This window comes from Musa acuminata, chromosome BXJ1-2 (assembly GCF_036884655.1).
Source record: "Musa acuminata AAA Group cultivar baxijiao chromosome BXJ1-2, Cavendish_Baxijiao_AAA, whole genome shotgun sequence".
Classification (NCBI taxonomy): Eukaryota; Viridiplantae; Streptophyta; class Magnoliopsida; order Zingiberales; family Musaceae; genus Musa; species Musa acuminata.
The window spans coordinates 22450866-22462778 of record NC_088328.1 but is presented as its reverse complement, the minus strand read 5'-3'; the positions used below and the strand labels follow the sequence as shown (position 1 = coordinate 22462778).

The following is an 11913-nucleotide window of genomic DNA, read 5'->3' as shown; positions in this document are numbered from 1 at the left end:
ACCATGTCTACTAGAAGATCCCGGTCCTCATCCACAACCACAAGCCCGTCTGCGAGTCCATGGTTATCGTCGAGTACGTCGACGAGGCCTGGGCCGCATCCGGCCGCGCCATCCGCACGACCGATCCCTACGACCGTGCTCTCCATCGGTTTTGGCCCGCCTACATCGACGACGAGGTACGAGTTGCTCCTCGCAGGCCAACATTGTTCTGCTTGGGTTGGTCACAGTGTCCCCGACATCATGCTGCTGCAGTGGTTCCCATCGATGACCGCAGCATTAAAGGCTGAAACGGAGGAAGCCAGGGCGGAAGCCATGAAGCAAACGCTCGCAGGGTTGGAGCTGCTGGAGGAGGCCTTGGCGAGGGGAGAGGCTTCTTCGGCGGTGACGCCATGACGAATGATGGGGATAGAGGAGCAAAGAAACAATAAAAATAAAATATTATGATGTAATTAAAATGAATCTTTTTAATCAAAAAAATCGATATAGTATTTAATAAGAGGTAAGATAAGAACACTTACAAGATATTTTCAAGTACTCTCTCTCTCTCTTACTTTATGAACTATGATTCTATTTATAGGACCTAATGGTAATTATCTCACTCACCATATCATCCATGATTGAGGTAGTTATAAGAACTATCTTATAACTTCTAAATCACGGGTCACTTCTTGAAACATATTTAAAACTATTCAAAACATGATAATTACCTAGATAACTATCATGAATCAATTCTCAACATAGCATACCTCAATATCGCCCTCGGATGCTTCTTAGGGTGGATGAAGGCATGCGAGAAGGTAATCGGTCTTCGGTTCGTGGACGAGGAGAAGACGCCGCTGCTCGTGGGGTGGCTGTGAAGGACTTGATGCCAGAGACTGACGAGCTGTTGGAGTTGGCTAAAGTGCTTCAGCCAAAGGGGAATGTCTCCACTGCCAACCGAAGTCATTCATATGCATGCATCAGCATAATTACAATGGCGAATTGCAGTACAAAATATGATCTGTTCATTATGCACTTAGTAATATTATATATACATATGGAAACAAATTAATTAATTAATTAATTATATATATATATATATATATATATATATATATATATATATATATATATATATATATATATATATATATATATATATATATATATATAGAGAGAGAGAGAGAGAGAGAGAGAGAGAGAGAGAGAGAGAGAGTGTTCCTTACAGCAGGTAACTAACTAGCCATGCAAAAAGTTGGACGTCCATGAAAAAGCTATTCTGCTTGATTGTGATCATGAAGACCCAGAGCAAAGAAAAAAGCTATTCTCACCAGAAGGAAAACCTACTTTTTGTCATGTATATCATATGTTCTTGTTTCTCATTATAATAATATTATTAAGATTGATAAGGATTTCCAGATTCCGAGAGTTAATGTCATAATAAGGAGTTCAAGTACAGAGATACATCTATCTTAAGAAAAGAAATCTTAAAAATTAAAAAATATAATTATTCTCTAATTTTTAACGTGAGACTACCTCTACTGTAAATTCATGTTCGTATCTAATCGAATTCTTTCCTTGGAGCAACTCGTACAGCCCAAAGATGAGACCAAAAGTGTACAATCATGGTGTTTCAGAGATCATCGAGTTGATCTATGGTCCTCGACAGAATCAAGCTCTTCTGGTGCAAACAATGGCTGAAAACCTATTCAGAGGCCTTCGACGTACTATTTGTTGAACTCTCCATGTTTGCTATTGCAACTAAAGTAAGATATCAGTAACAGGCCAACTTGCAGTTTTGTTCTGCACTTGTTATTTTTAATGCAGTGGAGCTTCCTAAGAACCTCGATGAAGGAACAAAAGTACGATAGACCATTTAGTCAATCGACCCCGTTTTAGTATTAAGGCTCATAAAAACTATAAAAAATATAAAAATTATCTACTTTGAACGATCAGTGTATTTAATACCTTTGAAAGTAAAAGATATTCGACGAACTTATGAGTTCTTGATTCTCATATTGCTTAATAAATATGGGACTAAATGATTTTATTAGTACTCCCTCATATAAGGGAATACTAATAAGAGAGTAGGTTTGCTCGACCAAGGTGCAGGCCTCGAGCCCTCTTTCTAATATCAATTTAATAAAAGACTATTTCGTCTCAACACAGTTTTGTCCTTTTGGAGCTTGTGCCAAAAGACATATCTAATAGTAAGGAAGACATGACGGACTTATGAGTCATTGGTTCTTATACTCCTCAACTAATATGAGACAAAATGGTCTTACTAATGTTCTTTCCCGTAAGGAAGCCAAGGGCTCATAGCCGAGGTGCACAGCTCAAGACTGGGTTTGCTCGGTTGAGGTGCAAGCTTCGGGCCCTTCCTCTAGCACTAAGTTGGTAATGGACCATTTGGTATGTCAGCCATTAGTACGACCTATAGGCTCGTAAGGAATTGTTCACTTTGGATGATGGATATACCCATATGATTTTATTCTTTCGGAGCTCGTGGTTGAGGAGTATGTGAACCAAGGGCTCATAAATCTATTGGGTCTCCCTTACTTTCAGATGCGCCTTTTGGAGTTCATGAGCTTCAAAAGGGCAAAATCGTATGGATGCACATGTTGCCCAAAACGAATAATTTCTCGTGACCTTATGGGCTGCATTAATGGTCGATCGACCAAATGATCTCTTATTAGTGCTAAAAAGAGGGCTCGAGTTGTGTACCTCGATCGAACAAACCAACTCTTGAGCCGTACGTCTCGACAAGAAAACCTGAGGCCTACACCTCAATTGAGCAAATCAACTCCCAAGCCATGCACTTCGACTAATAACTCTTGGCTCTCCTACGGGAGAGAGCATTGATAAAATTATTTAATCCCACATTGGTTGAGGAGTATAGGAACTAAAGACTCATAACTCTATCTGTTCTCTCTTACTTTCATGAGTTAAAAAAAGGTAAAAATCATACGGATATATCCCTCGCTCAAAATGGATAATTTCTCGTAACGTTATTGTACTAATGACCAATTGATCACATAGTATCCTCTACATTGGTCAACCATTTTATGTTGTTTTATGGCAATTTGTTATTAAACAGAGCAGAGATATCTTAATGTCAAATATATATAATATCTAATCGACGAGATTCTTGCCGATACGGAATCGAATTAAGATCCGTGTGATTTGAATTTTGATCTTAATGGTTGTAAAATATTTATATAGTCGATCTCTTTACCATTTTATTAGTGTTATTATATGATTCAAATTTTGATCATAAAAATAATTATAATAAAGAAAACCAGAAGGAGTGATCAATACTTATGTCACAACCCACACAAGGCAATAAAAAAAATAAAGAATGCTGGGTTGTCTGATGCTCTGATGAAAGAGAAAGGGAAAGTAATCGTATCGGAGAGGGAAAGGAAACGGAAGAGGTATGAGTATTTTTTTGAATTGAAGCCTTGGGATTACCATGTCTCCAAATTGAAGTCGGTGAGTTCGCGCTTTCTTGCTCCCCATTAGGTGCACAGATTTGGGTTTTGTGGTTTTCATCTGACCAACCAATATCTTCCATAGCTCGACGAGGACATCATCATGTCAGCTGGTTGCTAAAATCAATATGTCATCCAGTTGTTCTGCTTACATCAATCGGTTCCCATTTCTGTGTCTCATTTTTATTCAAGATTTCTTGTATGATGGTGCAGCCATTCTTGTACAGTTGATTGTTTGTTATTTTTTTTTCTAGGTTTTCTTCTCTTCCTAGCTTTTGTTTTACTTTAGTGCTTATCTTTATCAGTTTTTGACATTTGACTCTCTTTTATTAAGATTTTGGGGAGTCAGTTTTCTTTATAAAAATTTGTTGTTCTTGTAAATTTTTTGTTTGAATAGGATGGAACTCCAACTGGCTTTAGGGCTCTTTAAACGATGCTGCTTCTGTTTGTTTGTTTACTTCTGAAGCAATTCATTTTCCTTGCAATTAGCGAAGAGGAAAGCAAATAGAAAGTGTGCTTATTTGGGAATTGGCCTTTGTCTTTCTGCTGCTTGCTGCTGTTTTCTCTTTCATGACTGGGTCCAAATGATCATGTCCTCCGAATTCATTCTCATTATTTAATATTTCTATTTGCTAGGTGTTTGTTGTTTGCCATACATTTGGATACATTATTTACTATTTTGCTATGTGTTTGTTGTTTGTCATACATTATTTGCTATTTGCAAGCCTGGATTGCTTGGTCTTGGTGTAAGATTATTCATTTCAAGACTGAAGTGCCTGAAGTGATTACAGACATGATATATCCCTTGTGGTAAATAGATTAGCTTTGTTATATGTCCACATTTACTACTCATGGATACCCTTGTGGCAGCACCTTTTAGAGTGTCTGAAATTGAATCCTCACTGTAACTTTCCAGTGATTCTAATGGAGGAGTTGAGGAAATAGCGATGATTGTCGAGTTCAGCCACATTTGGAAAAATTGGTTGAATTCAACATCTAATTCTTTTTTTATAACTTTGTTTTGGCAATTTTTGTCGGTCTTCAAACAATCATATTAAATAATAAATATACCAGCATAAATTTTTGAGTTTTCTGCTAGAGCAATCACATCTACATGATTTTTCACTTCAAGTATGTTTATGCTTCAGGCCTTAATTTCTTTTCCTGATATTTTTTGCACAGCTTGTTGCACCTTGTATACATTTCATGAGGACACAGTATCTTGTATTACTAAACTATCCATGACTAAAGATGCTACCACTGTTCTCCAACAGAAAGATGATCCATCATCCTGCTGTTTCAAAAGATTTTGGTCTGCTTACCGTCGTGGAAGAGAGTATATGTCCACTTTCTTTTTGAATCCTTCCAATCAAATGGACAAAATCCCAAATCTTCATATGAGAGAGCCTGGACATTATAGATCTTCTGGGGCATCAGTTCTTGGCAATTTGCAGTATCATAATTATTCATCTTCCATTGCTATTTCAGACACATTAGCGGCAGGCGACACTCAACCTCAGCAGAACTCCATTGAGCTTCCAGTTTCACTAGGCTCGACTCGAGGGAATCTTGATACGGTCACTTCCTGTACTGGTGAGCATGCTTATGGCTCATGGAAGGATGGGAAAAATGAGATGTCATTCATGCAAACAGTTAGTGTTGCAATAGAGGATGAGGAGGATCTTCTTCATGGCAATGAACCCCAGATTAGTCTGCAGAGAGAGTTGGGCATGTTAGATAGGCAGAGCTTGTCCTTGCAGCTGTCAGATGTTTCAACCATGCCTTGCCAAGGATTGTCACTGAGCCTTACCACACAAATTCCAGTCCCTTCAATCCAGTATCTGCCTGGTAGCTCTGATCTCTCTCTCTTTTGTCCTCATCAAACAGCCTCCGGAAGTGGTGTGTCATGCAGAAATCAAAATTATCAGAACATGACTGTGCATGCTAACAATTGCCAGCACAGCCATCCAAGTGTTGCTAGTCCCGTTCTAAATTTTAAGTATCTAAAGACAGGACAACAATTACTTAATGAAGTTGTAAATGTCCACAAGGCTCTGAAGCAACATTCAGATAAAGCTCAAAATCTTCATTCTTCTCCTATTAACAGTATGGATAAGGATGGTACTGCAAAATCAAAAGGTGAAGGAAAGTCAACAAACCCTCAAGACTCTACCATCAACTCGTCTACTGAGCTGTCACTCTCTGAAACGCAGGATCTTCAAGACAAAGTGACCAAACTACTGGCAATGTTGGATGAGGTGCGTATTTCTTTTGCTATTGACCTCCATAAATTTTTCTTTTGCATACCCAATATTTTTACTATGATTCTTTCAAAATTGGACTTTTGATAAACATAACTGTGGTTAAAAACTTAAAATTCATGTGGAAGTGTTCTAAAATTGAATTTTTGGTTGTGTACTGTGACATTCCCCTGCCTTGTCCTATGCACCAGATTTGCATTTCAAATGCCTCTAAAGTATGTAACTCTGCCAACTGTTTCTGTCGTGCGATCTACTGTGTTCTTCTTCATTTTTTCTGACATTTCCATGCAGAACTGCAAATATTTTCAAAAGAATGTTGATTCTTGTAATCAGGTTGAAAAACTCTAGAGTTTATTTGTATAAACTAACTCGCATTTGTTTTTGTTGATAATTATTTTCTGGTTTTGAAGCTTAGAAAATTTTAATGAGCTACTTGTTTTATTGATAATCATCTTGCTGTATATCTGCATTTCTAACCTTGTGGAAATATTTCCTACAATGCCTTATATGTCTGCAGATGATCTTACTAACCGAAAAAGTTTGTGGTCAGTGATGAAATAAAGGGAATCTTTTTTGGTTTTCAATAAATAATTGTATTACATGGCCGTATATTTTCTTTTTCGGGAGTTCTACAGATATAACTAGATGAAGACCTTGTCAAAAACCATCTTGTTTTCCTGTGTTGTATTTGGTGGTGGCACTCTCTATGTGCCACAAACCTGTCATGAGAAATTGACTGGCATGATGAACACTGTTATTATGATGCTGTTGCATGTGAGTTAATTATTCAGAGAGATGCTAATAGATTTATACAATGTCACTGTCACATATTGACTTTAAAATGATGAATACAAATGGCTGGATTTTGGGAAGGAATTCTACCTTGGGGAGGAATTGCAATCTTAGAAAGGAATGGCCAAATTGTTGCTATATGATTAGTGCTACCCTAAACACATACAAATCTGCTTTCAAACTTTCAAGATTGGGTGAGATCCCAAGAGTAAGATATGCACAAAACATCAGATAAAGGTTTTAGGCAATAATTTATGAGAAACTAAGACCAACATCGTGCCATTAATTGGACATAATTCGGATTTGTATTCTGGATATCCGTAGATATAAACAGTATTTCCACCAGATGCAGACGATGGTGTCATCCTTCGATGAAGTAGTGGGTCCTGAGGCTGCAAAACCTTACACTGCACTTGCACTTCAAACAATTTCTCAGCACTTCTGCTGCCTGAGAGATGCCATTGGTGGCTAAATTCAAGTCACTAGGAAATCCCTTGAAGAGCAAGATAATTCAGATGGCAAGGGTGCTGGAATATCTCGCCTTTGATATATAGATCAGCAGCCGAGGCAACAGAGGGCCTTGCAGCAGCTTGGTATGATGCAGCAGCATGGTTAGAGGCCACAAAGTGGTTTACCTGATTCATCTGTCTCAATCCTTTGTGCCTGGCTGTTCGAGCACTTCCTTGACCCGTGAGTTCTAAACTACCTACTGCTTTCGCCTGTCACTTCATTGTACCATGGCAGATCCAATTCATGCTTACCGTCCTGTTTGTAATTTTTTTCAGTTACCCGAACGATTCTGAAAAACTAATGCTTGCAAAACAGACACGCTTGACAAGGAGTCAGGTGAGCACAGGCATATTTAGGATAGCTTTCTCATTGTAGCTGTAATTTATAGCTTCCTTGGGATCTTTTCTAATTTACAGGTTTCTAATTGGTTCATAAATGCACTGGTTCGCCTTTGCTTCGGAAGCCTATGATTGAGGACATCCAAATAGGATATTGGTAATACTGAGATCGACTCAAACTATTCATCAGAGTATTTCCCTAAAGTTCAGGCTGATGTTCCATCTACTGGATGGCTTTGTGGCCTATCAGATGTCTGAGTTCGGTCACCATGGGGGAAGTAGGGTGTCTCTGTCACTGGGAGTACAGCACTCTGATGGTGAGCTTCCTGCATCTAACAATCAGCAGAGCTTTCTTGGGATTCAAAGGGAATCCATTTACAGTGCAGCTGCTCCTACTGTCGGTGGTGCCGGCACAGCCAAGTATAATTATGCAAATGTGGTGACCGGTCGTACCTGTTTCATGATGTTGCAGCGTAAGAGGGTTTATTATCACGGTGCCGGCTGTTAAGGCATCTGGTGCCAGTAATAGATAGAAGATCAGCATGATGTATAATGTAGAGAAAGATAAAAACTCACAGTTGATAACATGAGGTAGCATGTTGTGAATATACAAAGTGTAGCGTTGTGGTGATCCACCAAAGAATGGAACATGCAACTTGAATACCAATTACAGGTTGTTCTGTTGTATGCATATCGACAAAGATTACCCCTCTTTACAATTTAGTTTCAGCTATTGGCAATCTATGAAATGTTTGGTTGGATTAGAAGATATAAGTAGCTTCAACATTGTTGGAAGCTGTGTTATTAAAGGTTTAGATTTCCCCTCTTAGTCTGATGAAATCTGACGTTCTAATTCTTGTTACTGTATTTGCAATACAACTAATTCTTGGCGTGCAATGGATAATAGGGAATGCTACTTAAGCCACCTGAATCAAATAATGTGATTTGTTTCACCAGGCAGAGTGTAATTCGATTTCTAGTGCGAAATGAAGATGCTCAATAAGAAACAACAATAAAGCCGAAAATAATGGAAATTTTTTTGGAAACAAACATATCTGTCGATCACTGAGAAGAACAGTACGTAATATAAACTTCTTTGCTGGGTTTGCATGCACGGTTTGGTGAGGATGCATGCGGCAGCCGCCGTCATCGGCCGACGGTCTTATCGTTTCACGGACAAGATGAGCAGCTTCTGGTGTTGGGGTCATGCGTGCAGCACGAAGGTCCGGACGGCGGCACCGGCCCTACCGGCAGAGACTCCGTCAACAGGCTGCCGCCCTGCGCACGCCACCACTCTTCTTCCATCGGCCTCGCAGCTGCCATCGGAGGCTGCAACGTCGACAGCAGTAGCAGAAGCATCAACAGCTGCGTGGACGCCACGGCCATCACTAAGAACCGAGCCAGACGATGGTGTCTGATACCAATTAATTACCAAGAAGGATATAATTGGGTTATTATGAAGACGAAGATGTGGTGAGGCCAATATATATAGAGCATCGCAACGCCAGGCTTCTCAGGAATGGTCGCATGTCGTGCATGGTACCATACCGAAGTCTAACTCATCGTTTATAACTCCTTCGAGACTCCATACGAAACGCGGCTGTCCGCTTTAAGGTTTGTTTCCCATATTTCCGTTTGACGATAATGGTATCGTTATAATGGTATGTTGATGTGTCATTAGAACAACCGAAGCTTTTAGATTATAATGGTATCTACAGTAGCTCTTAGATTATAAAGGATCATATGTTGAACGTATGTAGCATCATTCTCACAAACTTTTCGGTATATATATATATATATATATATATATATATATATATATATATATATATATAGATATATATAGAGGTAACGTGACTAGCATCGGAGTCACTTCACAGAAATGGGTGCTGCAATTTGACAGCTAAATAAAAAAATATTCCTCCGTTTTGACCCTCTCCATCGGTAGAGTCGAGTGATCATATTAAATGCCGACAAATCCATTCAGTTGGTTGAAACTACCTTAAGTCATGAGTTCTTCACTTTGTGAATGTATTAATGGGATATAAACAAATAAGGATGGCATTGATGATCGAGAACGCACTTTTTTTTGTCACCAACTGAGGCATGTATTGTTACTAAATCATGCGAATTGAAAAATGTAGATGCGACGTACCGAAAGATGGTAAACAAGATCTTCCCGAGGAGTCATTTTCTTCCGAGGTGGGTCCACCAATGATGATGTTAATGGATCTCTCTACCGACCCTTGAAGTCGAGGTGAAATTTCCTAATGCCTTCACATGAACTATTTGAGGTATATCCATTAAATGAATTCTTTAATTTATTTGAGGTATATGCCAAAATGATCTTCACCCGTTAACCCGTTATCGGCTAACACAACAGCTTGAAATCTTCCGCCATTTCGTGCGACGCATCCGTCCACGACGGCAATGCAAATGTGGGAACGTTAAACCACGTTTTGTCGTCCGTCAAAATGTTGTGAAGACGAGGAACGAATCTGATCAAGTAAACAGTCACGGTTTGAACGAGAAGAAGAGTCTCCGGAGAGAAGGGGATACTTTGAATCGACTTCAAACCCCACACAGGACGGCGATCGACGGTGATGAGGTGTATATATATATATGTATATGCTCTCAGCCCATTCCCGCACACCATCCTTTGCTTCATTCATTCATCCTCGTAGTGATAACCCATCTTTCTTGGATCGTCTGCTTTGATCGACCATGGCCACCGCGTCCACGCAGCTCTTGCTGTTCCTCCTGCTGGTTTCGAGCAGCATGCAGCCTCTCACGGCGGCGAGGGCAATGGAGGGAGACGAGTGGTGGCGGGAGCAGGGCGGCCTGTTGCTGGGGTCTCTGCAACAAGGCCCGGTGCCGCCATCGGGACCTTCGTGTTGCACCCACAACCCTAGACCCACGACCTGCACTCTTTGCCCGTGATGCAATGAGATGATAGCCACTGCTGCATGCATGTTCTCCAAACCATGGCGAGGATCAACATTAGTCATTGTTTCTGCGTGCAACGCTTGAGATTATCTTATTGTTTTGATAGAACTTACTTGATATGTCACATAATAATGTATCCTCAGCAATTGGTGCATCTCTAATAAAATTCCCTTGCAGCTTTCTCGTGTCCGTACTCTGTTCAAGGAATTTAACTTTTCTTCCTATATCTATATGATAATTAAAAATTGAAATTGTAAAAGATCATGGCACCTTCGCATAAGACATGAAGTAAAGTGACGAGCATCGGAGTCACTTCACAGAAATGGGTGCTGCAATTTGACAGCTAAATAAAATATTCCTCCATTTTGACCTTTTCCACGTTTTATATTCAATTAACACATAAATTGATTATTGGATGCTGATTCAAAGTCAATCGAGTCCCTCTTCCATTTCTGTCTTAGTTCAATCTCAGTCAGCACATTTGTCTCAACTGTAGAGAAGCAACATTTTTCCTATATTTATATGATAATTAAAAATTGAAATTGTAAAACATCATGACACCTTCGCATAAGACATGAAGTAAAGTGACGAGCATCGGCGTCACTTCACAGAAATGGGTGCTGCAATTTGACAGCTAAATAAAATATTCCTCCATTTTGACCTTTCCCCACCGGTCGAGTCGAGTGACCATATTAACTCATGACATAAAATCCATTCGACGTGGCGCAGAAATATTTGGTTCGATTCAAATTGACTTTTGAGTTGAAGCACGTCATCACGTAAGCATCCTCAATTTCATTCTAACAAAATAATGCTATATATATATATATATATATATATATATATATATATATATATATATATATATATATATTATCGGGATGAGAACTGATGGTGGAAGAGAGAAAAAGCTAATGTGTGATAGTGGAACAGAGAGAATAAGCTTTATCAAGGTGAGAGCTGATGTATGTTTCACACGTAAAGATACGTTTAATTTAACGCTTTTGATGTAAACAATGTCAAAGATATACTGAAGTGACTTTAAAGCCTTGCATCACACACGCAGCATTCCGTGAAGCTTGGCATGTTGCTACTCTATATATAACGAGCTGCCAGCCACGGTACTCACACCAGCATTAATGCTCTCAGACGTCTTCGTCCTCCAAATCCATTAATTATCAGAAGGCCAATATGATCTTCACCTGTTAACCCGTCATCGACAAACACAACAGCTTGAAACTTCCGTCATTTCCTGCAATGCAAATGTGGGAACGTTAAACCACGTTTTATCGTCCGTCAAAATGTTGTGAAGACGAGGAACGAATCTGATCAAGTAAACAGCCACGGTTTGAACGAGAATAAGAGTCTCCGGAGAGAAGGGGATACTTTGAATCGACTTCAAACCCATGCAGAACACACAGGACGGCGATCGACGGTGATGCGGTGTATATATATACGTATGCTCTCAGCCCAATCCCGCACACCAACCTTTGCTTCATTCATCCTCGAACTGATAACCTATCTTTCCTGGATCCTCTGCTTTGATCGACCATGGCCACCGCGTCACCCAGAGTTATAATATTTTACATGCACTCC

General features: G+C 39.6%; 1 protein-coding gene across 3 annotated transcripts; it reads left to right on the top strand.

Annotated features, from left to right (window-relative positions):
- Window positions 1-3356: 3356 nt before the first annotated feature.
- LOC103973509 (BEL1-like homeodomain protein 3) lies at window positions 3357-8132 on the top strand. 3 transcript variants are annotated; one of them, XM_018821753.2, is made up of 4 exons: window positions 3357-5728; window positions 6870-7213; window positions 7309-7369; window positions 7450-8132. In XM_018821753.2, the coding sequence occupies exons 1-2, from the start codon at window positions 4604-4606 to the stop codon at window positions 6993-6995; spliced, it is 1251 nt and encodes a 416-aa protein (XP_018677298.2). In that variant the 5' UTR covers window positions 3357-4603; the 3' UTR covers window positions 6996-7213; window positions 7309-7369; window positions 7450-8132. The 3 variants fall into 3 exon arrangements, with proteins under 3 accessions (XP_018677298.2, XP_064949149.1, XP_018677300.2); XM_065093077.1 differs by having other exon boundaries at window positions 6848-7213; XM_018821755.2 differs by having other exon boundaries at window positions 6249-7213.
- Window positions 8133-11913: the final 3781 nt, after the last annotated feature.